This window comes from Corvus brachyrhynchos, unplaced genomic scaffold (assembly GCF_000691975.1).
Source record: "Corvus brachyrhynchos isolate BGI_N302 unplaced genomic scaffold, ASM69197v1 scaffold70, whole genome shotgun sequence".
NCBI classification, from domain to species: Eukaryota; Metazoa; Chordata; class Aves; order Passeriformes; family Corvidae; genus Corvus; species Corvus brachyrhynchos.
In genome coordinates this window covers 5,161,061-5,187,951 of record NW_008236217.1, presented here as the reverse complement: position 1 = coordinate 5,187,951, position 26,891 = coordinate 5,161,061, and the positions used below count along the sequence as shown (strand labels likewise).

Sequence of the window (26,891 nt, the reverse complement as noted above, 5' to 3'; positions counted from 1 at the left end):
GTGTGTTTATTGCCGCTCACCAGAGGTTGCGCCATGCACCCAAAACCTCCTCCTCCCCCTCGGTTGGGGGGAGTCTGTGTAAACCTGGCTTCTGTGAGCTGTGCTCTTCCCCCCACCCCAAACTCACCCGGGGATAGTTGCAGCTGGTGGCTTTGGCCTTTTGTGGATGCAAACCTTTCCCTCAGCGTGAAACGATTGAACAATGCATTTCCCTTTATCTAATCAACAGTTTGACTTCCAGTTCAAAGTCCCACTCTTCAGGGAGGCTTCTTCGGTTGTAGCTTCTTTATCATGAGCAAAACTTTATATCAATGTTTGAGGCATGAACTATTTTCAGTCTCTGACAACTATTTTGTGTGAATGATTGTTTTAATTGAGATCATGTTAGCATTGGTGTATGATTTTGCTTCTCTTGAATACGTATTTAGGATGGTCGTCTGGCTGCAGGGGATCAGTTGCTTAGTGTGGATGGTCGAAGTTTGGTGGGCCTGTCCCAGGAAAGGTACGGAATGCTTTCCTTGGTTGTTTTTATGGGAAGAAAATATTAGCTTAATAATGTACTGAAGAGGAGAGAAGCTAATTTTTTTTACACTTTAGGCTTTGTCTTTCTTGTCTTTTGATAACTTCCTGTGAATAACCTTAGTAACAAATTCAACTGTTTGTACTATTTTTCCCTTCTTTTCATACAAAACGGGTTATCTATATAGAAGAGATTGTATTATACATTTGGGTTTTGGTTTTGAACAATTTTTTTTTTTAGCTCTAATTTTAAATATTTTGGCTTTTGACCTCTAAAGCAGAAACTGGGAATAAATAGTACTTGCCAGTAGGTATTGTCTGTACACATAAGCCTGTGTTCTTGTCATAGTCTTGGAATTTTTTTCAATGTGATTTTAAGTACTAGTCAGAAAAAGGGTGCTTTGTTAAGCAACAGATTACTGATAATAAGGGTAACAAGTAATACAGTGCCTAATTTAATTTTGTTTTATTTGCTCCACCTTTTATTGCAGGGCAGCAGAACTTATGACTAGGACAGGTTCTGTAGTAACACTAGAAGTAGCAAAACAAGGAGCAATTTACCATGGTCTGGCAACCCTGCTTAATCAGCCATCCCCAATGATGCAAAGAGGTAAAGATACTAATATTATTGATGTTAATAACAGCTTTGTGCGTTTGCTTTCTGCATTTGTAAGAATGCAGAAAATAAAATCATTTACAGTATCTTAACAAGTATTACCATAATATTAAATCAGAAAAGAAATATAATTGCACAGAAAAACAAAAATTTCTTTTCTGATCAGAAGTTCGTCTGGTTTTAAATACCACTTGAAAATTCCCTAGTCTAATAATTAATAAATCCTTTGCACATGTACCTTTCAAAACTTAATTACGTGTTTAAACACAATTCTGATTTGAATTTTTTTTGTCCCTTTCATAAGAGCTTCTCTCCTCCCAGAATATGTCTTCCATGTAATCACAGAGTGCAGTGTAATTAGTAGGAGAGAAATAAATGGGAACAGAAGCCCTGGAATGTATTTTGCCATGGAATTTTAATTTTTTTTTTTGCTTTTTAAACTAGACATGTTGAAATGTATCTCCTTAAGTTTCTGTGTCTGATCATAAGAAGTTCTTGGATGTTTCTCCAGTGTTACATTTTATCATCCTACTTCAGTAGGATACTAACAAAAGACATATTAAAGTCCAATATAAAACAATATTTTATAGGAAATAATTTTGTCAATGAAGACATTTTTTACATACAGGGTAGTACCACAGTATAGAAAAGAATGGGTTAAAAGACCAAATCCTTATTATCCCAGTTCACAACACCATCCCAGATGCCATATGCTTCAGTCATCCAGAGACCTTTCAGTATAACACATTCGGCTTTTCCAAATAATGTGGTACTTTGTTAGAAGTTCTTTTGAAGAATACAGATTGAAGGAAATCTGTATATTTGATACAGGATTGGGATTACATATTTGAAGAAGTAAAGATTTTTAAACTTAGTATTTGCTTTACTGAGAACTTAATTTTTAAATATAAACTCAGGGTAGCTCTGGTTTGAAAAAAAAATACGCTAGACAGTAGTTAAGTGAAAGGGAGAAACTACATATCCAACTGTTACAGTTTCTGACCGCCGTGGCTCAGGTAAACCCCGACCAAAGAGTGAAGGTTTTGAGCTGTATAACAACTCCACGCAAAATGGATCACCTGAGAGTCCTCAGCTGCCATGGACGGAGTACAGTGAACCAAAGAAGCTGCCAGGGGATGACAGATTGATGAAGAACAGAGCCGATCATCGTTCCAGTCCCAATGTAGCAAGTAAGAAAAATTGTCCTTCTTTTGGGGATAGATGTTTCCTCCAGTAGTTTTAGAGGCTGTTGTATTCAAAAGGGGGTGATTGTTTTTAAAAATGGATTATCTTTAAAATACCCGTGTAGTGGTAACATTTGGAGCAAGCCTCTTGCTAGAACTACTTAAAGAAAAAATAATAGTTATTTTGTGAATATTGTTACTTTATTAAGTCTTTATTAACTTTTGTAAATTATTATTAACAGTCTTGTAAATGCTTCCTTTAACTTTCCAACAGATCAGCCTCCAAGCCCTGGGGGAAAGAATGCTTATGCATCTGGAACTACTACCAAAATAACCTCAGTCTCTACTGGAAATCTTTGTACAGAGGTCAGAAGTGGCAAGCAAAATGCTGGCTATTAAACTTTTCTATCAATTAGTGTCAGTGTGCTTGACTCAAACCAGTGTCTTACTGAACTGACCACAGTGCTGGCGCTTGTGACTGGGTGGGGTTTTGCTTATTACGGCTAATGAAAGGTTGAGACCGTTTTCAATGATTTCATTAAATTTTGTTCATGAAGTTGTCCTTGTGATTTCTTAGGTTTGTACAATATTGCATACTCGCTTTGAGACCATAAAAACATGAGTCATAGCCACAGTTACGTTTGATTCTAGGCAGCCTCGTTATCTCCTGTCCCAGATGAGTAATGCTCTTACGGGCCAAAAGAAAGTATTTGAAAAATGCATGTTTAGAACAATCTTCCATACAGATCTGTGTGATTAGAGAATTCTACCTTACTTTCTTTCTCCCTTTTTCAGGAACAGATTCTGCCACCACGACCTGAAGCTTATCCCATCCCAACACAGACCTATACTAGAGAATATTTCACATTCCCAGCGTCAAAGTCCCAGGATCGAATGGGTCCAGCTCAGAGTCAGTGGCCAAATTATGAAGAAAAGCCACAGATCCAGGCAGAAAGTAATCATTCTATCAATACTACCATGCAGGTGAGAAGTAATTTTTTTCAGCATAAGGAAACAAACCAGAAAGAAGCTGCTTGCTTTCCACTCCCAGACTGCTAGAGACTTTTTTCAGAATAGTCAGCTCTTTATAGGTATGCCATAGATGGGAACAACTATACTTTTGCCAAGATGGGCTTGGGTTCAGGATCCCTATGCCTTTTTTTTCTTTTTTTTCTCATTTTGCCTTTTTTCCCCTCCTTTCTTTCACAGAATTTATGTTACCATGTTCTGCAGACCTGTTATCTGGGGTATTTTAATGCCCTGTTAGAGGTAATGGGGTGTAAGTGGTAGTAGGGTTTGTCTTGTAAAATGTTTTGTGGTTTTCTGAAAAGCAAACTAAGTCTTCCATTCTTCCAAGAAGGTTTATGTGGAAAAATGTTTGCCTGAAGGGTGTGTTAAGTGATAAAGTAAAGTATTAAAATTGAAATAAAACAGTACTTTGAGAGCTATCCAAGGTCTTCACTAAAACACATTCCCTGCTTCCAGTTAAAAAAAAATAAATTTCAAGTTGTATCTATTATCAAAGTGTAGATGCATCTTGACATGAAATGAATTTACAATCATGGTATTTTTAGAAATTCAGGAATAGTGTTGTTTTGTTCCTGTTAATGAGAACTTCACTCAAATCCATACAGGAAATTAAACGTAGATCTACTAAATCTAGTTACTGGATGATCTTTTTCTCTAATCCACCAGACTTGAAAATACAGAGAGCTTTTTTTTTCTGTTATTTCTTAATTAGTGATAAGAGCAGAGCCTTACACCAGGCTTACATTTTACTTTTGGAAAAAGTGTCATGTAAATTATCTTGAGATTCTATCCAAGGAAGCAAAGTAAGAATTGTTTATTGGTTACTCACACATACATGGGCAAGCAAATTCAGTAAAAGGTTGCTGTAGTTTTGAAGGGGAGTGCTGTAAGTTGAACGACTGTGGCAAATAGATACAGAAGTATTTAGCTGAATTTCCACGCTTAACTCTTTCACATTTCATGATTTCATCTCACTTAATCTTAGCTGCATAGTTAAAATCTAGGTGCTCTCTGTCAGTGGTGGGAGAAGGGGAGGTGAGTGCCTCCAGAGAATGTTCCTACCCATTTGTCTTAATTGCATTTTATGATAATTGCTGCCTGGACATGCATCTCTCCCTGCTTAAGAAAAGCTTAAGTGAGTATCTTAGATGAGGTGGTTAAAGCTGGTAAAGATGAAGCCCATCTATTAAAGTTGTTGACAGACACTGAATTGGAGCTATAAGCCTTGGCAGTGCAGAAAAGCATTTTGCTAAAGCAAAATAGAAGCTTTAACTCCTTACATGCATTGAAAGTGTTCACAGTTTTTCCCTGCCATACAACAGTTCTTTTAAGTTGAAAATTAGAGGAAAACAGACTTTTTACAAGAAATAAAGAAATACACTTTAATCTTTGCAGTGAGAGCTGGGCTTGTCAAAAAAGCTGCTAAAATGTGTGTCTTCTGTTCTGAAGGCATTAGCAAACTGTTGGGCTAGGTGCATCTTTACAGCAAATTTAACACAAATAACTGTGTGTTCAGCTCTGTTGGACTAATAGAGCATAAAAAATACACTTGTTCTTCTCAAAGAAGGCATTCTTTAGAGGTCATGGTTAAGGTCATTGATGGAGGAAAATAAACGGAGTTTGCTTTGTTAGTCTTCTCTCAGTTGTTGATAATTGGTGCATTATGTGTTCAGTGCTTAGCAGTTCCTAACATTCAAAGTATGAATATTTGCTTCAAGAAAATCATTAATAGATTTAATAATCCTGGTTTATGGTCCAGTGTTCCTTTTCAGGTGGTTGTTCAGTGCGATAAGACCCTGGGGTTGTATAGAAAAAGATTTGGTGTTTGATGCACTAAAGTGACAAAAATCTCAGACCATTATACTCATGCTCCAGGAGCAGGTAGAATTAGACTGCCTGCCTGGATTCTCTACCCTGAATGGCATTAGCAATGGGAGCTTCCTCTGGGGCATCTTGCCTGTTAATATGGAGGAGGGTGGGCAGAGGTGCTCTTTTCTCTGTGTCTCTCTTGTCTCTCTCTCTCTCTCTCTCTCTCTCTCTGCAGCCTTTCGGTTTGCTTTCCCATTAGGAAAGATGTTCAGTGAAGCCAGTTGAAGCTCAGTCAGTAATGGCAGAGCTGGTATGACTGAGCCTCTGCTCAGAGCTGCCAGGACTCTCATACTCACGTGGGGGGAGGGGGTGCCAGAGACAGTCCTGAGAAACTGTGCGAGCTGGGGAGGTTTTCAGCTTAAACTCTGTTTTGCATTCATTCTTCCTCCCAGTCCAGTTACCGGGCAGTTCCCAAGAGCTTGCCAAGTCTTCCATCACTTGAATGAGTTAAGACGACTGAGAAGAGTATTTTATTTTTGGTTTTGGAAAACCTACTGGGCATGAAAATGCTGAAACTCGTTAAAAGTAATTGCCTTCAGTAATAAGAAAGTGTTTCGTAAGCCATTTTCAAATCTGTTTTAATGTAGATGGACTCTAATACACATGCCTTGTTTAATTTTTTTTCAGCGTGTAGCTCGTTCCCAGGAAGAGCTCAGAGATAAAGTTTTCCAGCCAGAGAGGAGTCGTTTGGAAGTTGTTATACGGAAGGATGTGGAGTACATCGATCGGAAGTCGGACAGCGATCAGTGGATGAATTCATCTGTGGATTCTAGCACATCTAGCCAGGAGCACCTGAACCATTCCTCCAAACCAGTCTCGCCTGGTTCTTGTTTAACTAAAAGTGGACCTGGCCGTTGGAAAACTCCAGCCACTAGCCAGCCGACTCCAGTGGCCATTTCCCAGCCCATCAGAACAGATCTTCCCCCTCCACCACCACCTCCTCCAGTGCATTATGCTGCCGAATTTGATGAACTACAAATGGATTTGCCTCTGCCTCCCCCTCCTCCTCCAAATCAGATAGGAGCACAAGCATCCTCCCAGGTAGCTGCTGCTGAGCGTAAAAAAAGAGAAGAGCATCAGAGGTGGTATGAAAAGGAAAAGGCACGTTTGGAAGAAGAACGAGAAAGGAAACGTCGTGAGCAGGAGAGAAAACTGGGTCAAATGCGTTCTCAGCCACTAATTCCTGCTCAGCCTGTGGTTCCTCCCGTCTCCCTTCAACAAGTGAAATCAGAAAAACCCTCAACTTTGCAGAGGTCTCAAGAAACAGTTATTCGAGAGCTGCAGCCCCAACAGCAGCCACGGACTATTGAGCGGAGAGATCTGCAGTACATTACTATCAGCAAGGAAGAACTGTCCTCTGGTGATAGCCTCTCTCCAGATCCTTGGAAACGGGATGCTAAGGAGAAACTGGAGAAGCAGCAACAGATGCACATTGTGGACATGCTGAGTAAAGAGATTCAGGAACTTCAGAACAAGCCTGATCGTACAGCGGAAGACAATGACCGCCTCCGCAAACTCATGCTTGAGTGGCAGTTCCAAAAGCGACTGCAAGAATCAAAGCAGAAGGATGAAGATGACGATGAAGAGGAGGATGATGAGGTGGATACTATGCTCATCATGCAGCGACTGGAGGCAGAAAGAAGAGCAAGGGTAAAAGGGGATAATCTTTTCTAGAAAAAAATATTGTAAATTTCTAGCTTGGTGGGGTTTCATGCTTTGAGTATTTTGATGTTCTCAGGTGGTAAAGGAGGATGACGCTTTCTTAAATGTCCTGAATTTTAAGATTAATAACTTAGAGTGGTTTCACCAGTTAAGTAATGTGTTACAAAAGTATCTAAGCTACCTTTTATAGCATACGATTTAGCAGTTGAATTTACTTTTCTGGTTTGGGGGAGAGAAAAGTTCCCTTTGGATAAAGTATTTTTGCCATGTACCTAGAGTATGGTTAGAAAGTAAAATATGGCAGAAATTTGCTTGCAGAAAGGTAAGAAAAAAATATTTGAAATTAAGAAAGTCTGTAGGAGAATCAGAAATAAAAATAGTGTGATTTCTCCCTCCCCTCCCCAGTGTATTTACCTTTAGAAGTTCTTATTTATAGTCTTGGGACATGAACATAGACACTGAATGCATACTGTTTCCAGGGAACAGTGAGCTGAACAGACGCTCCAACTTGTTGGTCTGATTCAGCTGCTACCTCTGCCTTTACCATCACCTGTGTGCTGACCCCAGCAGTGGTGGGAGCATTGGTTGAGCCATGTGGTTTTGGGTGGTGTAACAGCTAATACACCCTGTCTAGGGCTCCACCTCATGTATGCCTGGATTTTTCATGGTGTCCAGTTTAATTAGCATCTGAGAAGGTTTGCTTACCTTAGATTCAGTTTTGTGAAAGCTCATAATATATGTAATAAGATAATGCAACTGAGTAGTATGATGCAATTTTTAACCCCTCTGCTGGTGGCTGTTGTCTCCCAAGACTGCTAAATCTACTGTTACTGAGAAAAAGTTTCTTTAGGAAAATCTGTTCTTTTCTGAATAACAGCATGGATTCCCAAGTTACATACCAATAGCTATGCTTTTCCAGGCTTAAAAGCTAGCTCTGTAATATGTTCAGTGTCTTCTGTGTGTTTGTCTTGAAAAGTTGACTTAATTCTGTGATAAGCAATGTTTAATTCCTGAGAAATGTTTGGACATGCTTGTTTCGACATTCAGAGATAGCTAGTGGCTTGAGTAGGATTTGAATTCAGGATTGTTTTGGCAGCTTCATTTCCTAAGTTACTCTCCTCATATTTGCTGCAGTCTACATTGCTTTCCTTTTTTTCTTGTGCCTAACTTTATTACTGTGTAAAACAATAGATACCTCAAACTTGGAAACTGAAGAAAGGAAAAGCTAAGTATATTTGGCAAACAGGTTGCCCTAAAGTCCAGCATTGCTAACAGGCAATATGTGGCACGTAGACAGTTACCTATGGACATAAAAAATTCATGTAGAACTGCCATTTTAACAAACATTGTCTTTAAAATTTTACTGTAGCAAGGCTGAGAAAGCCATGTGTCATTAAAAAAAAGCCAGTTGTATTGCATAACAGTATTAGTCTTCTCTGCAAGTGCTGGCTTTAAAACACTATTTGTGCATAAAGTTCTTCCAGCTTTTTGGAACATTTTGAAACTAAAAAATAACACTTGTCTTGAACTGAATTCATGTGTGCATTTTGGTTACATTTCACTTTTAGAGATGCAGTTAAGTAGCGTCTCTGCAGAACTACTGAGGTGTTGAATGAGTCAATACTGATAAAAATTTTGGATTATTTGTTTTCATTTCTGTATTTCAGGTTTATATCCATTCAGTTCCTTGTTCTAAAGCAGCCAACTAAACAAATAAAAGAAAATGCTTTTGAAATAGCGCAAGTCTAACCTATCTTTATTTACACTGTGCATCTTTCTTTTTTTTCCCCTTTCTTACTACCTGCAGCAGACTGCTGTGCCAGCAATCTCTGTTCTAGATTTGGTATGTTTGTTTCTTTCTCTTCAATATCTCTTTCCCATTTCCTTATTAATAACAACCCTATGCGCTTTGGATGATGATTTGGCATCTTTGGGTGTTCAAAGATCATTAAGATACAGTAAGCAGTAAGTTAACTGCAAGCATGCATTTGAATGTTTTCAGATGTGGTGATTCCTTTCCCTGTGTTTCCTTCCTCTTAGATGTTGTGTTCTGCTTGCAGTCTTGATTTGTTTGTTGCAGCAGTGGTCTAATATAAAACTATGTATCTGCTGTTTTGTGCAGTTTTGTTTGTAAAATCTTACTAATAACTTGGAATGAACAGGCTGTGAGGTAAGATTCCTTCCTTTCCCTTTCCCACCCGTGCAGGTTTTAGAAGAGCTCTAAGAGCACTGTTCTTTTCCAGTTTGAAGTGAAGTTGTACTGAGAGCCTAATAATACAGCATACTTTTTCAGCAAATACTGAAAAATACATACCCTGTTGTTTGCAGGTGTTATATGTGTTATCTTTTTTCATTAACATAAAAATGGATTGTAAATTCAGAAATTACTTCTGAACTGATATTTCCAAATTGGTTGCATAAACATGCCATCATTAACGTACAATATAATTTCGGTTTCAATTGGTTAATACTATTCTCTTGCGTCTAAAACATGACAGGCTTTCAAACTGGAGCAGTAATTGCTATGACTCCAGCTAATTCTGTATGTTACTGCACTCATTGGACATGGGGACATGGAAAAGGAGTTTTGTAGTCTTCTAGAGCAGAAATACATCCCCTTCAAAGTCATTTTGTGTATAATCAGTGTACCAGTTTGAAAGACAGGTGATGCTTGCAAGTCCTGTTAGTAAAATTTAATTTGTGCTGTATGAAAAAACTGTCAGTGTTTTGGTTCAAAATACGGGTTTGGATATTCAGCACTGCCTTATGGAAAAAAAAAATCACCTTTTAAAATGCATACTTCAAGTAACTTATAAAATCTAAGGTGTTCAATTTTGTATCTGTGTGTTATGTGAGCATTAAGCAGTTTACAGCAGTGGAACAGGTGAAGCATTTCTCCTTTCTGAATTAATGGACAAGCCAGGAGTCATGGAGTTTTCAGACTTAGTATCTTATCAATATTTTCTTATTACTATGCCTATATTTTTTTGCTCAAACCTTGATCCCTGGAGCTGCAGCTAGATAGATAAAGTACTTTTCCAAGCAGACTGCAAGCACCTGGATCTTTCTGCGACAGGAGGTTGGTGAAGACAGACGGTATCATCAGCTTGAAAAATGGATTAGACAAATGCATAGACATCACATCTGCAAACAGCTACTCAGAGGATTACACAGTGCTGTACCAGCTGACGTCTCTAGTAGTGAGCTAAATGCTGGGGGAATACTAGAAGAAAAGGCCAGGCTCATGTGCAGCTCTTCGTGCCATGGTCAGAGACAGCAGAATACTGGGCTAGTTGGATGCATGGCCTAAATCAGTTGATGATTTATGATGTTTATAAATTTAGCTTTAAAAAAAGACAGCAAGCTAATTCTGAAATAGTTGAACACTACACCCAGCAAATACTGCTTTTTCATAATGTCATCATTTTCATACCATTCACATGACTTTCCAGACATAAACTCATCTAAACAATGCCACTTCATATACCCAAGTAATTGCTACTTTGTTTCTTAAAAAAAACCCCCAAACCACACAACAGAACTTTCTCATGTTTGATGCTTTTTTTGTATGTCTAGGGTGAGCACTGGTAACAGCTGTTCTGCTAATTACAAGGCTGAAGGAAGATGAAGAACAGTTAATGCATGAATTGTCAGCTTAGCTACTGTTAGTTTTTTTAATTCCCCAGGCCACTATGAGATCTGACCCAGCTTTTTAGCTGTCATTAAATAAATAGGTATAAATTTAAAGTTCTCCTGGAACATCTTTTAGAGTGTTCTAAGCAGTGCTTGGAGAAATGAACTTTGAATCTGAGACTTCCTGGATGCCAGTCCTGTGAATATCTTAACATTCCTGACAGGATCAACCCACTGGCCCCTTTACAAGGAGCAATAGCCTGGAAGAAAGGTGGGCTTCTTTGCCCTGCTAGGTGTAGAAGTGCTGCGAGTATATGTTGGCAATAGGGAGGCAAAGTTGCCTGGCTGAGCAAACAGTTGGCACTTTGCAACAGAGCTGGGTCAAAGCAGGGGAAAAGAATTGGTGCTTTGTGCTCAGCTGTTTTGCTCAGTTACAGCTGGGAGAATGCTCTTCTCCATCACTCTGGCTGTACAAATTAGTTGTTCTTCCCTGTTACAATATAAACACGCGGCTTTGGAGGAGATGTGGAAGTAGAGTAAATCGGGTGAAAACGTGACTTCTAAACAAGAGAAAAACTGATTGGGATAGAGAAGCATCCAATCAAAATACTCAGCCTGGGGATTTTATAGGCCTCTTACTAGAAATGGGACACAAAGCTGATTTTCCTTTGCATCTCGAAAATTTGGGATGAAGTTAGAATTGGGTACTGTTGTACACACAGAATTACAGACACAAATGCCTGCCAAGTGCTCTGGCATGCCTCATCATTCCACAGCTCCCTGCCTTGGTCTGGGAATGCCCTGAAGGAGAAACTAGTTACTGATCATAAAGAAATGAAATGGAATCTCTTAATAGTTGCTGTATTCTCACTTCTGCCTTCCATATAATTTTTAGCCATTTTCCTATAGGTATTATTTTTACAGTAGCCTCTGACCTGGATACAGTTGTCTTTGCAATTCTTCCGATTCAGATGCTAACAACAGTTCCTGGGTGGGCAGCTTGGTCACTTTTGCCTTCTTTAGTTAAGGTCAGAAGACAACTAAACAAACCAGTCCTACTTTCTCTTTGATTTAGTTGGAAATTCTTTCTTGTTTAAATGCTTTTGAATAGGAATATTTGCTGCTAAGCAGTAAAGCATCCATGCCATAACCTGGGAGCAGTAACTGCCATGTTCAGGGTGTTTTTCTAAATGTAGTTGAGACAGGAATTTTCCTGTATTTTCTCACCATTCAGTTTTTTCTTCCTTTTTTTCTTCCTTTTTTTTTTTTTTTGTTAAGAGGAAATGACTTCTCTTGTATAAACTTTTGTGAATTACTAGCTGTCTTTCCTTTTGACAGCAATATTACCTCCTTTGCTAAAATAATGTCTTTCTAATAACTAAGACAAGAAATCTTAATCCAAGCAGGGAGTTGGTTAACTACCCTGTTCCCTGCTCTATAGTGCAAACTGAGCTTGATCTTTGTCATTTTCAGTTGGAATGACAAAGTTTTAGCCCTAAATTCGGGGAATTTACTCAAGAGATGCTACTCTAGAGGTAGCATCCTCTAGAATACAATCACCAAATTTGTGCCTAAATTAAATGAATTAATTTTGTTCTTTAGCTTTCATGCTCAAAAATAAACAGTGGGGGGAAGTAATTGTAAGAAAATCAGCCAAAAATGTTTAGACTTTTTTTAATTAATTAATTGGGGAAGAAGATACTGACATGAAGCTTGTCCTTACAAAGTCTATTAAGACTTAATTTCTCTTTCTCTCTTGTACTGCTTTGTGTCTTAAGGGTCTTTTTCTGTAAGTGAAATTGGATTGTAAAATCAAATCCAGTAGAAAAGTATCCCTGTTACGTGCAGTTGATAGCAAGATCAAGTAATTTACTGATTTATACCAATAAGGATAAAAAAACAATTGTGTGGAGGGAAAAAAATTGCTTTAAAACATATGCTACTGTAAGAAATAACACAGCATGTAGTCCAGTTAATTCCTACTTCGATTATTGTGCCAGTGAATATTCCTGTCCATCAGGGGCTTATATACGGTTAGCTTTAAAGAATCATGCAGAGTTTGGATTGTGCTCTACTATCATACACATATATAAACCAGTACTGTTTGTTGGACGTGAGTTGTTCTTGTGAGCTGTTTAATCCCAGTAGTCAAAAGTTTTCTTTCCTTCATTCTCTTTTATTTCCAAAACACATCTGCTGCAGATGCAGTGGGAGACTTTCTTTATCTCCTGAGACTATTTGCAGACTTGCTGAATGAGCCTGTTACTTTAAATGGATTGACCCTTTGACTAATGAGTCATGATTTTCCGGTGCTTAAATTCTAATCCAGAATGAAAAAAAACAATTGACTGCTGGAGCTGTGGACTCCTGGTTCCAAGTATTTAATTTCACTTTACTGTACCTATGAGACTATGGGTGTTGAAGCTCTTTGGAACGTGAGTCACCTCAGTCTTCTGCTAAGGGTTCAGATATGACTGCTAAAAATGTCTCCCTGTGTACTTTGTGCTTTTATGTATGTAGTTCTGTGCGCCTCTCTTTTGCTTTTTTTTTCCCCTTAGGGATTTGAGGCAAGCCAGTGTAACAAAGCTTACTCTTAATGGCTGGAAATTATAGTGATGTATCTGTAGCATAGTATTTTCTACTGAATGAATTATTTTTAGATGCCAGTATTTGGTTACATTTTTCTGACCCATCTTGCCCATATGAGTGACCAATTAAAATTGTGTCTCTGTTAGTTACAGGATGAAGAACGCAGACGGCAGCAACAATTGGAAGAAATGCGGAAGCGAGAAGCAGAAGACAGGGCCAGGCAGGAAGAAGAGCGCCGACAGCAAGAGGAGGAGCGGACCAGGAGAGAGGCTGAAGAAAAGGTTGTGGTCTTCTGAGTGCCACAGGGGTTCTTGCAGGCCTTTCCTCTTCAGCCTGGCCACTATGAGCTCAGTGTTGGGTCAGCAGGGTTTAAACACAGTAGCTCTGGTGATAAGGGTCATGGGCCAAGGCTTCAGTTTGTTCCATCTGAACCAACAAGTAATTAAACACACAGCCCGTTCCTGCTGGCTGGAGTTGACTGGTATTGCAGAAATAGTACTGTGGGCTTACTGGCTGAAGGTTTTTATCAGTGGCAAGGCTCTTACCTTCAGAGCCTTTCTGAAAATTACGGAAGAAATCAGTTACTTCCTGTTTCCCTTCAGCTCCCAACATAACTTGCATACCCTCTTTATTATCATGGCTCAGTTAGTGGTGTTGGGTTTTCCTATGTCCCAGAGATGGCACTTGTATATTTCTGTAGTATTTTTTAATACAGATACAGAGAGAAGTATGAAATACAGCAAAGTAGTGATGAATATTCCATGTTGGTTTTTATGTTCGGACTGTGGGAAGGAAATAGTTTCTAAAAAGCGAGTAGATAATTTCAGCAGATAAGTGTGCAGTCAAATTATAAAAATTCAGGGTGGAAGGTTCCTTCAAAACATTATACGTGAATTTGAGAAGCTTTACTGATAATACTAGAAGATAAAGCAACTTATTTGACTCAGCATTTTTCTTAAGACCTCTTTGTTCCTAGAGAAATTAGTTACTTTTGTTTAGTTTGCCCGTTAGTAACACTGACTTCAGAAAGAAGAAAGAAGGCTAGCTTCTAAAGTTGTTCATCTTGGAAGGTTGAGCAAATACCTTTAAAAAAACCCCAAACTGTAAATACAATCACTGTGTTCATTTATTTTTGTTAGATTGTTTTCAAGCTTAGTTAAATTGTTTCCCATAAACAGTATGAGTTGGTGAGTGGAAGAGGTGGTAGTAAGAGAGAAGTGAGGAAGACGTATCTGCAGTGAGGAAAGTATTTAAAAGTATACTGTGTGGAGCTTAAAAAAAAAAGGGAACCAAGAGAAAACAACCATGGTTTTCTTAACTTCTGACAATGATGCGGCCAAATGACATTTGGATCATACACTTGAAAGTGTTTTTTCACTGGCAGATGTTGACTGAGATACTTTTACCAACTCAGTACCATCAGTAAAATGGTTTTGGAGAGTAGTACAAGGAGATGAGTTTCACATCTTTGCTGTAGATGAACAAGATTAGATTTATTTATTATTTTTTTCAGGATAACTGACTCAGTGTTGGACAGATAAGCAGATAAAGTGGATTTTTTTTAAACATGTGGATTAAAACCAGAAATGATGGTTGTTTAGAATGCCATATATTCCCAGCAGAGGTTATACTATGCTTATACCCAAAGGGTTTTGTAACGTACCTACAGTTCCCAAGTACACCTTCTCATTTGTTATCAAACTACTCAATAAACCCTTGTATTAATTTACAATGTGTCTGAGACAAGAGCTGAACAGAATTAAATGCTGTTTAGTTTAAAAACAGAACAGTCTTTTAAAGTGGAAAAATACATAGAAGATATTTCATGACTTTTTAAATGGTCATTAACCTCATATAAATATCATTAGTATAGTTTCTCTTTTAAATGCTTTTTAACAGCATTTATTTGATGTCTCTTTTGGAAGACTTCTTTGTAAACGATTTTTGTATGAAAATAGTTTTCCTGTTGTTTATACTAGAAACTTTGTCAACAGTCATGTGTTCCAAGGCTCTGTTGACTAATTTACATTGTATAAGCATGAAACAAAATTACAAAGTTCCTTTTTTAAGGTGGTAGTTAATTTTAGTTATTCTCCTCTCCCACAGATTCTTTACAGCTTTAGTAAATCTGCCCCTTATTAACTGTAGTTACATTTTGGGTAATAAATGTTGGAATGCCCTTAGTTTACACAGGCAGTTGCCTTAGTGACCACAGGCAGTGGTAAATCTGTAAATAACAGCTACATTGTTATTGGATGGCTGCTGCTTTTCTGCATAGTCGTAAATGATTCTTTGTATGAGTCCATATAGATGCTCTGCTTACTGCCAGAAAAGGAGACAAAAAAGATTTATGGAAGATGTTTGTAGCTCAGTGGTGGAAAGCTTAAATCTCATAGATTGAAATGTCTGACCGCTGTGTTTCTGTTTCCTCTGGGCTTTCAGAGGCGCCAGGAAGAGGAGTATTACAGTCGCTTAGAGGCTGAAAGGCGCAGGCAGCACGATGAAGCTGAACGAAGATTGCTGGAACCTGACGAGCCTGGTCTGTACAGACCTCCGCTTCCACGGGAATATGAACTCCCATCCCCAACCCCTTCATCTAACGCTCCTCCTCCCCCACCTCAGCGAAACACCTCTTACCTCAAAACACAGGTCCTCTCCCCTGACACGATTTATACTGCCAAGTTTGTTGCATACAATGATGATGATGATGATGAGGAGGAGGATTCCAATCTAGCAGGTCAGGATAAGTACTCCAGCACAAGAAAATCTTATGGTGACTTTCCTCCTGCCACCCTTAAGCCACAGCAGCCCTCCCGCCAGCCTCGCCCAGTTTCAGATGGCATCTTTCTTTCCAACTCATTCCAGTCATCTCCTGTCAATGCCAACAGTACTACTGTCAAAAAACGCCAGCCCCTACCCCCGTCAAACAAACCAAGTTTCATCCATGCCAGCAGCTCTAAAGGTAGAAACAATGAAATCAGTCATCTCTACAAAACTATCCTCCTATTTTCAACTCCAGTGCTCTAGATTGAATCACTTATTTTGTGATTTCCCCCTCCCTTAATTACTGTTTTCACTCTGGTGATCTAACTTAAATTCTGATATTAATATGAATCCTTCAATTTTTAATTATTTTGATCTCTCAAATTTTCTTGCTCTTTACCCAAACTTTTCAAAAGAAAAATTCCGTCTTTCACGTACGAATCAGAAATTATTTTAACTGCTACTCAATCAATTCGAAGTACTGTTGGTTTTGGCTTTCACTCTGTATCTTTAAGTGATTTGTTTTGTATGATTGATCGCTGTTTACTCAGGGCATCTGGAAGTGCACCTTTCTTGAACACAGGAAACCTCTCCTAATGGGTTCATGGACAGAACTTATCTTCTGCTTTGTTACTGGTACCAGGGTCCTCTCTCTTTTAATAGTGTGTGCAAATGGCTTTAAAAATTACATTTGTAGATGTAGTTCTTAAATACACAAGCACCAAGAGAAATATAGGTCTTGCAGCTAGTTTCATGTATTAGGCACCATTCCTGAAGTTCTGGTTTGTACAGTGCAGTTTCCTTGCAGAGAGACATAAATCTAAATTTCATCTTGGCAGTGCTTGCTTTGCCCCTTCCCTTCCCCACCTCTGTTTCTTTGACTCCTCATCTTGTTGTGCAACTCCATCTGGCCAACCATAATGGAGTTTAATTTCAGTTAGAGCTCTAGCTGCCAGTAACTTCAGCACCATATTTTACTTGCAGAGTACTAGTTGAGCTATATTCCTGAATTCAAAGCCAATTCAATCTAAAGTTTTGGGATTTTTAAAAATTGCTGCTGTATAGGAGAGATCTTGTATACTTGACTCTTTGAGTATGTCTCACTCTGATAAGTTTGCTCTTTATTCATATAATACTTCGTCTTTAAACAGTGGCATCTGCTGGTACTTCTACATTTGTTTTATTCTTTTGAAGGAAATTGTGGCCATTACATTCTCCTAGTTTATTCTTTTTGCTTATGCTGGAGGTTAGTAAGTGCTTGACAACCAACTCCAGGTGATCAAATCATCCTTCTAAAATGAAAAGGGTAGCAAGTCACCTGAGATCCCAAGGGAAAGTGTTTATGCTGGCTTCTAGCTGAATGGCTAACATGTTTGCTGGATTCAAGTCTCAGTGGCACAGGTGGAATCCTACAATATGTTATATCCCTCATCACTTTCTTGGCCACGTAACAAATTAGGAAAATCACTCACTTGCTTTATTCAGCAGTGTGCCCTCAGCATAGGGAGGATATGAGCCTCCAAATAGGTTCCATCTATTAGAAGCACTTCTAATCCAGCTGCAGTAGTATATGAATCTGACTTAGGACATATATGAGGCCGCTGAGCTTCTTGTCCACATCCTTTTCAGTTGAGGCTCAAGTAGTCATTTTCCAGCAAGGCATCCTTTCCTTTGCAGGGCAAATTAGCTTCTGCTACAGTTGGACTGCTTCCGGTGCTGAAGAGAAGCTCTGCACAGTATTGCATAGTTTTTAATACTGCTGAAGGGACAGTTTAGCTGAATTACAATTACTGTCCCACTGGTGCAGTTGATGATTAGTAGTTCCACTGTTTGGGGTCAGCACAACACCCAAGTTACATAAAAAAAGTATCCACACTGATTATTGTGTGAAGGTGGGGGAAGCCTGGTCATTTACGCTGGTGTTGCCTGTGAGATCTCAGGATGTAGCAGTCTCTGTGGTAATAGCCTCTCTCTGCAAGCCCATCTGTCTGGCTCTGTAATAGCTTCTGAATCTTAAAGGAAGATGAGGGAAGGTTTTAGCTTTTCAGTGTGTTTTCATTCGACTGCAGTATAAGCAGATATTCGGGATGCTACCTCCTCTGTGCTACCATTATGCCTATCCACCGTGCACATGAAGCCACTGATAAACCCACAGCCAGTTTTCTGTCAGAAGGACTTCAGCATTTGAACACTGAATATCTCAAAGAACTAAGAATATTCTGAAATGGCAGGCTTTGACATGAAGCTTTGGTACTGTATGACTGTACTGAATTTTTTCTTTCAAAGCACTTTCTTTTTCTAGAAATTCTTATTGAAACTAACTGTAATAAAGAGTAAAATGTGCCTTCCATCACAGCACGTAGGCTTCCAAAAGCCCTTGCTTTCCTTCCTTATTTGGCACTTTGAAGGCTGTACATGTAATGAATTAAGCAACCCTAGAGCCATCAGTCACTAGTTGTCACCACCACTCTCCCTTGCCTCCCATCATCCAAAACCCAGAATGCCATTTCATATATAATTGCATTTCTAATCCTGCTTTCTGTTAATTTTAATTGAAAAATTAATCTCAGGAAAGTGAAACATTCAGTGGTACTGTGTGTGCACATTTGTTTTTCCTGGAAAACAATCAAAAGGACAATTTACAAAGATTTGGTCAGGGTTTTGGTAACAATTAAGGAATATTGTAGTATGATGCTTCGCCTTTAATAGCCTAATTCATAAACCATACAACTAATTCTGAATACTCTTATTTCATAATTTTTAAAATAGCTATGAGAACAGGTTAACTTCACTTGATTGCTCAAGCTTCTATGAAGACTGCCTGCGTAACGTACAAAGCCGTTTGCACAAAATGCAGAATTCACTGTGCAGTTTGACCATCTCCCATCTCGCTGACTCTGTTACATTCCTGTCCTTTACAGCTCTTTCCTGTTCTGAGTGTTAACTCTAGTAAACCACGCTTCTGCAAATTTTGCTCTCGTGCCTTCTTCCACTGGGTCTCTTAAGACCATTGGGTCTGTCAGCTCACTAAAGAAAAAGTCAACACCCAAATGAAAACCACTATCCTAATGCAAATGAAACTATGAACCGCAGCTTGTGCATCCAGCCTTTTCAAACTAGGGAAGGCAGTACTTAAACAGGAATGTAAGACTCACAACTGAGAAGAAAAAAGTCTTCATATGCCTGGCATACCTAGCATGATTTGGTTTGCTGCAAATTCTTGGTGTAAAAAATCTGGCCTACAACACATGAGCTAAATTGGCTTTTGTGTTCCAGCCTCATTTGTGTATTACAGAATATTTCTGAGAAGTTAGATGTACCAGTGGAAGAAGCAAACATCTCCTTTTGTACCAAAGAAGGTTCACAAGACATAACATGTACGATATTGAGACCAGAACTGACTGAAGACAAATCTGAGTAGTGTGCTGACACTTCTTTTTACTCTTTTCCTGATAGTTAATAAGAGAATATGGTCTTAAATATAAATTAAATTATTAAACTTCTGATTGGAAATAAAAGGTTGTGTCTTGTGGCCTTTAGAAAGAATTAATATAATGTGTAAAACCTGTGTGTTGTATCAGCTTAAAGGTGCAGTGCTGCAAGAGTTGCTTGAAATTTAAATATAGGGACGGGAGGAAAGGGGGATCTTCTGAGTGATACAGTTTGCTTACTTAGACTTAACAGAGACTAAAATTCTAATTCTGCTGAATTGCAAAGATGTTATATACTAATCTTTGCTTACTTTTAGCCTCAGAGAGAGAGGCACTGCAGATAACTTACTTTCTGTGGAGCTTGTCACAGGATAATGAAGAGTGTTGCTCTTTCTGTTCATCTCCTTGAACAGCTTCTAATGTCTGTCTTACAATAAGCCATAATAAGATAAAGACCATGATTTGGCATGTGCTGGATAATCTAAACAAAATGGGTTCTGACTCAAAATTCGGAACCAAAAAAATTAAGCTGTTTAAAGAGGGTTGTAATTAAATAGTACTGGGTTTAAATATTCTAGAGATCAGATGACCTCTAATTAATTATGATTCTTATTTGAGATTGTTTCTTCAAAGAAGCACTGCACCTTTTTTGGAGGACTACAGTACAAAACTTTTGTGTTGTAACTGCTGTCCTTAAACTTCTTTCTTTTGCATAAGGAATAAATTCATACACTGGATCTACAGGAGCAGCTGCTGGGGAAGTTTATCGGGATCCAAGAGACAAAAGATCTAAAAGGTGATATACAGGAGTCCATTAACTTTTATACAACTGATTGGCTAACTTCTGCAGTATTTTCTGTTGTCATCGTTGTATCTCTGGGGGCTGCTCAAGAGTTCTGCAGTTGGCTCTGTTATGGGTTACTATAAAACACAACTAAGTTCTCTCCACAAGTCCTTAGATGATCTGAAGCACTGCTAAACAGCAACAAATTTTGGCACTACAACTAAGTAAACCAAATGATTACTGTAAATGAAAAACTTCAGCTGGTTTAGGTGTATTTATAAATCTGAACAGGACCTCTCCAGTGGGATTCTTACCAAACTTGTAATAAGCATAAATAATACAGGCTGTATATATGTCTCACACAGTGCTTTTTCTTAGAAATGTGCCACCACAGAAAAGCTTGCTAGTTTAGCCAAAGCAGTAATGCTGTGCTAATACAGAGAGAGCCTTACTTTATACCTGCCATTCATGTTGAAAATCGGCCAGCCTTTCCATTTATTTTGACGTGCAATAAATGGTCAAGTTATAAATTTCTCTTAAGTGATAGCACAATGTCAGAGTTAAAGGTATGTGTGAGGAACAAAACCTTTCAGAACAGAAACAAAGACTCCTTTGCTGTAGTCAAAGAAGCTGTCATTACATGTCATCAAGAATTATTATGTTTAAGGATCTTGTAGATGAGAATTATAAAAAATACTTTTTGTTTCCTTTCCAGTCAAGATGCAGATTTACCTGGAGCACCAGAAAACTTGACGTTCAGGGAACGCCAGCGACTTTTTTCACAGGGTCAGGATGTATCCAATAAAGTAAAAGCTTCTAGGAAACTAATGGAACTGGAAAATGAGTTGAACACAAAATAAGATTAAAGCACCTTATGAGATGTAACGGATGATTTCCAAATTGAGGGATTGAGATTGGGGGCACACTACTAAGTATGAACAGAAAATGAATGTTTTCTGAAAGGACTGACTTTGATTCCTCTATATCTAAGACTGTTAATTAAGACTTAGAGATGTTGCAATAGCAAGAAAACTGATTACTTTGCCAGGAGCTTGTGGTTTATACAATGAAAGCACTGTAAAATTTTAAAGATATGAATCACGTGAAGGTAACTTTTTTCTGTTTTGGGGGTTAAGTTCTTTTGCACCAGACCAAGTAGCACTTGTCAAAGATAAGTTCTGTTTCCTGGTGTTTTACAGACACACTTTTGTTTTAGCTGCTGAGCAGAGAGAGTGAGAATAGCTTGAACTGCCTAAACTAAACTGTGCACTAGCAATTAGTATTTTAGGTTGTTTGACAAGAAGCCAATGTCTGGGCCACCTTAAATAAGATTTCATATGCAAGTTTTACATACTGAATGGTGTTCATAGAAGGATCAGCATATCAATACAGATCTTACCATTACTCAGTACTGGCATAACACACATTCTCTAGATAGAATCTTGGAATAAAAATGTTTCTATTCCTATGTACTTGTTGGGTCTAAAATGGATGCCTAAGATTTTACCTGTAGTTATGCAAAAGTCTATGTTGATGCATCCCCACTATATGTGCTTCAGACTTTGAAAAATGTGAAAAACCTTTGGATAACTGTTTCATTAAAAATTACATAAGCAATAGACAGTAGGCTACACTTAGTGGCCCTTCATCAGCTAGGACCAAAATGTTAGTAGTGTGTTAAAGGCAAGGATTCCAGTTACGAGGTGAGCAGAACAGATGGGTATGTTTTCTGAGAAATTCTGAGAAATTGGGCAATTAGGCATGGAACAGTATTGATAAGTCTGTTATTACCAGTTCAGCAATAGATTATTTTTTTTCTATGGAGATACGAATTGGCATTAGAGAAGAAGACTGAAGTGTAAAGCATCAAATACAATGCTGCAGTCTGGAAGTGGGAATGTTTGTAAGGTCATTAACAGGGCTGGTGTGCTGGCAAGGAACCATCTCTGCTCACACTGAGAAGCAGTTGCTAGCAAGCTCTTCTTCAGTCTAGCTGGCTTTACTGACATCCTGTTACTGTTGTACTGAAAGCCTTTTTGGCAGTTCAAGCTATTTTTTCACACTGTTATAGCCTTATTTAATTTTAAATTGTTAATCTTTTTCCTCCCACTATTTCTTCAGCTATGCTTATGTGGCTGATGATGTTGGGAATAAGGACCTCATCAGAATCTTTCTCATTGTGTGATGTTAAGACAATATATATTGCGATTCCAAACAAATTTTCTATTTGACAAAGCCCTTTACTGGCTTTAGATGATTTTTTTTCCTGTATCATATTGTTCTCTTATAAATATATATTTAGGGATTTGTGCACACTTCCAAATACAAAGGGGTAGACTTTCACTGCCTTAGGAAAGAAATCACTTTTAATAAGAGTTGTATGATAAATAAATGCAAGTTAATGAAAATTGGAGTGTAAATATTTTTTACGTATTTCAGGTTTCTTATTTGAAAGTGTGCTTTTACCGTTTCACCTGTTAAATATGAAGTAGAAGATTAAACTGGTTCAAAGTGTTAATGAAGGATCTGCATGCTTGCTATGTCTGTTCATCAGGAAAAGCAAGCCTCTCCCAATTTATCTTGAGAACACTAGCAGCCTTACAGTGACAAATTTTTCTTGAGGAAGAAAACTTATGCTGTGGCTGAATTACTGTTGCTGCTAGACTCTGAAAAAGGCTTAGCAAAAAAATACCTATAACCTTCAGTTGAGTGGATTTGGCCGCTATTGGGCATTCGGGTCAAGTGTGAATATGTGTAAAAGTGCTTTTCATATTTGTCTGTGCATTATTTGAAAAACATCAGAACTGCTGTAGTTTCCCATTTCTACTGTATTTCACTTGCAACCTATTTTTAATAAAGTTTGTATTGTATTTAACTTTGCATTAAATGTTTTTTGTACTCTTATTTAATTCTGCATTCCTAACAACATCATCATAAACCAGAGGGGCTCTTAATATGTTTTGCCTTGCCTTCCCTCTTAAAATGTATTTACAAGCAAAGTCAGTGTATCTCCTAATAAGTGGATGAAAACCTCAAATTAATTTTACATGGAAAATCAACAAAGGAGGCTGACCTTCCCTAACCAGAGAGAATTTCTTAGCCTAATGTTGTTTAATACCTATAGTGCTGACTTGAAAGAAGCGATTTTTACAGCTTAACCAGCAACTTATGAAGTAGTAAATATCAGTGGGGTCGACTCTACAGACTAGTCATACTGTATTTGTATCTTTCTCAAGTGCAAAGTTGTTCTTCTAACAGCAAAGAGTAACCTAGAACATGGCATCTTTTGGAAAAGTAAATAGTATATGAAGAGTCTCCATTGGGAGTGCTGTGGTTTAATGGGAGTCAGTTCAAGCTCTGCTTGGGGAGGGAGCCAGGCCCCTGTGAAGTGCTGTGATGCCTTCTGCTGTAGCTGTACATATGCTGAAGATGGGGATTGAGAGCCACCTATAATCTCAAAAGAACTCAACTTTTAATTTTGAATGTAGAATGTCTAGCCTGGAATAAAATGGAAACAATCCATTGCCCTTCTTGTATGAGCCCCTCAGTCTAAACAAGAGAAAAGAGCCAGCACAAGCAAAAAGTGGTGTATTTGATGAGTCTGTAGTTACTGCAGCTGTGAACTCTGTCATAGAACGTTTTATTTCCAGACCAAAGTATTCCAGGGGGTTTGAGAGAGGAACTGTGTGTGATGTGCAGAAGTGGTAATGCATTTTCAGTGGGAGAAAGCTTTGGGCTACGCCTTCAGGTCAGGTTTGCTCAGTGAGCACACCAGTGTGATGCTGTTGGGCAGTGCAGCAGCTGCTTTGCTTTAGGGGCGTGAGCTGGCAGCCTGGGCAGCATAGCTCTTGGTGTTTCTACTGACACGGTGATAACTGTGAAGTTATAGTTACATATGCAGTCAGCTCTCTAGGCGTTCGGAAGATACCGCGTTGTGCGGGACAGGTAGAACCCCTCCCCTCTACAGGTAATACCTGACCAGAAGGAAGTGACGCGGTAAACCCAGGTTATTTAACCCTATGTAACCCATGAATAAACGCCATTTGCCGTCCACCACATTGGTGCCTGTGAGCTGATGGCCCAAACAACCTGAGGTGGTCGTCGTACCATTCCTGAACCAGGTCGCTACGCCTCCGAGAGGCAACACGTGTGTTAAATTCTCCCTTCTGCACCTATCATCCATATACACTGTTTTTCAACTCCTTTAGGTAGTCTGTACTACAATCTTGCTGCTTTTTGAGGAAAAGACAGGGAAATGGAAGATGTTGACAAAGTCCATAGTATGCATTCTGTTCCCTGAAATAATAAGCAATATATTTGATCATACAGATTGCTGTTTGTAAATCAAACAGTGACTACACAAGTAGCAGAATAAAGAAGACTGTTCTTTACCTCCTAATTCAATTAGATAACACAAAACATACTGCTGGTAAAAAATGAGCTTCAGTAATAACAGTCTTAAAACACACTCAGTGACAATAAGGATTGGCTCTTCCTCCTGTTAATCAAAGGAAACTGCTCTCTTGGGGTCAGATACTGGTTGTGTGGCCCAGAAGGCAAAGCCTCACAGGTTAAATTTTGGAGTTGGCTGACTTCTTTCCCAGCTGTCATGGCAGCTAAACTTAAAGAGACCACAGTGCACTACACCCGCCCAGAGAATCTCAGTTTATTGTTACTGACAGGGGCTCAGAACTGAACTACAGTTCCCAAAAAATGTGGAATGAAGTATTTACAGCTTCACCAAATAATGTTTACAGGCTCTGTGCAGTACAGAAGTCTCAATTACCATCTGCTGAGTATGGAGAATGCCACCTCATACAGCCAGTAGAAAATGCAGAGGCATACAGCAGAATCTCTCTGTGTTTGGCAGAAGAGGGATAACGGCCTTCTTTCCTGGTCTTTTTCCCAAATGCTCTTCTACCCCTCGTGTTTCTTGTTATTGCATTTAGGAATGCTGTAATGGACAACTCAGCAGAAGTTGCCGAAACTGGAACCTCTTAGGTCTTGTTGCTTCCACTGCTGGGGTTAAAGGGAAATGCATCAGAAGTATGCAAGACAATGCCTACTTAACAGTATCCTAAGATTTATAATCCACTGACAGATTTATAATCCACATATGTTATTTCACTGATGCTAAAATTAAGAGTTAAATGTGGATTTAGACAATTCCATTAAATTTCTGGCCCTGAAATTCCACAGAAGGATATGGCAGGGCCCTGCATTTGCAGGGGAAATACAGGATCAAGTTGGTAAAAGTTTGGGGAAAAAATATTATTCAAAGCTGATAATAGTGTAGAAGGGTGTGCTGGACTACAGTCTGGCAGCATTTCCAGAAGATATCTGGATTTTATATTCGTTTCTTGCCTAGGTCTCACCAACAGGCTGTTTTGTTACCTGCCCATCAAGCAACCTCTCCTAAGCTTTGGAAATAGAAGGAAGATCCCTAAGGAGATTTGCTGCGGTTACAATGAGTTACACATCATTCTGTGATTTGTTGTTTTTATACTGATGGGACAATTTTCAGTACTATTTGATCTTCAGAGATGCTCAGAGAAATTACTAAATTAGAGTAGTGGATGCTCAGTTTTAGGTTACTACTTAAAAGAGTGATAGTAAATTAAGTATTGTTACAACCTACAGAAACAAGATCCTTAATCTCATTAAGAGTGGGTAAAATCCACAGTAAGGGAGAGATTAACCATTACACTTCAGAGGTGATCCTTCTGAGATGAAGTTGAGTTTTGCTGGAAAAAAACATTGTTCTGACTTGATTGCTGCTGCAGGACAAGCATTACATATAAAATCACAGCTCATTGTCAAGAACTGTGAGTCACACCCTGCAAGCAACTAAGTCATCCTCCCCAAAATAGCTGATGTTGATTAAAATCTTGTCTGCCTTACTTAGTGCCAACATCTTGTAACATCCACATCATTGCAGCACTTTTGAACTCTTTTTAGCCTGCATCCATTTGTCAGTTCTCATTTTTCATCAAAGCAGAACTAGTTGCAAGGAGGAACTGCTGAGTTACACTTTAGTGTGCCAAACCCAACTGCAACCGTTCAGATGGGTCTTTTTTTTAAACGGAGGCTACAGATTCTAGCAACTTGTTGAAGATGCAGGATCCCAGAAGATGGTGGATAGAGCTGCACAGGCGTGTTTGGTTTGGTCTGTGATAGATGGGCTGTATCTGGGTTCCTCTGCAGAGGAGCGCTGTCCCTTTTGTGCCACACATGGCGGGATTCACTGGTGTGTGTCTTTGGATTTTCTACTGCCTGCATGAGAACACGTCTGCCATGTTCAGCAGAAAGTAACTTGAGACTGCTATTTTGCAGAACTGGATTCCTCTGTAATTATCATGGTGGTTTTGGTTTAAAAAAAAAAAAACCTGAAACAACTGTAGTGCAAAAATAGTGCTATTTCCCACTTCCAAGAAGCTGACATGTCTGTATCTGGTATACTTATATATTTTATAGCCAGAAAGTATAATGACTGCTTTCAAGACCATGTAAATCTTTCACTGCAATACAGTAGATCACTTAATAGTATTGCTAATGTATGTCACATTTTCGCCTTGGAAACCTCAGTGTGAGACCCCTAGCCATAGCCGGGATGAATAGCTCCTGTTCTGGGCAGCCTCTCAGGACTCCCACACCACCTGAACCCACAGGCTTTGTGCTTCTAACACCGGCTGTGTTCACAGTTACTAAACAGACTCCGTGGTGCATCGTCCAGCCCAGCGTCAAAGCTACAGCTGCTTGCTCAGGGCTGGGTCTAACTGGGGTTTGAATAGCTCCAAGGGTGGAGACTCCAT

At 38.8% G+C, this 26,891-nt stretch overlaps 1 protein-coding gene across 24 annotated transcripts in view; it reads left to right on the top strand.

Moving 5' to 3' along the window:
- AFDN (afadin, adherens junction formation factor) overlaps positions 1-22,961 on the top strand; it is an 85,658-nt gene extending 62,697 nt beyond the window's left edge. For 6 of the 24 annotated variants that reach the window (XM_017745771.1, XM_017745825.1, XM_017745802.1 and 3 more), the window contains 11 exons: positions 429-502; positions 1,011-1,129; positions 2,131-2,325; positions 2,594-2,685; positions 3,115-3,303; positions 5,845-6,867; positions 8,687-8,722; positions 13,248-13,382; positions 15,544-16,063; positions 20,013-20,091; positions 20,795-22,961. In XM_017745771.1, coding sequence (XP_017601260.1) covers positions 429-502; positions 1,011-1,129; positions 2,131-2,325; positions 2,594-2,685; positions 3,115-3,303; positions 5,845-6,867; positions 8,687-8,722; positions 13,248-13,382; positions 15,544-16,063; positions 20,013-20,091; positions 20,795-20,939 — 2,607 coding nt within the window. In that variant the 3' untranslated portion in view covers positions 20,940-22,961. Of the gene's footprint in view, positions 1-428; positions 503-1,010; positions 1,130-2,130; positions 2,326-2,593; positions 2,686-3,114; positions 3,304-5,844; positions 6,868-8,686; positions 8,723-13,247; positions 13,383-15,543; positions 16,064-20,012; positions 20,092-20,794 lie in introns of those variants that run through there. The other 18 variants (XM_017745835.1, XM_017745895.1, XM_017745890.1 and 15 more) reach the window with 13 other exon arrangements.
- Positions 22,962-26,891: the final 3,930 nt, after the last annotated feature.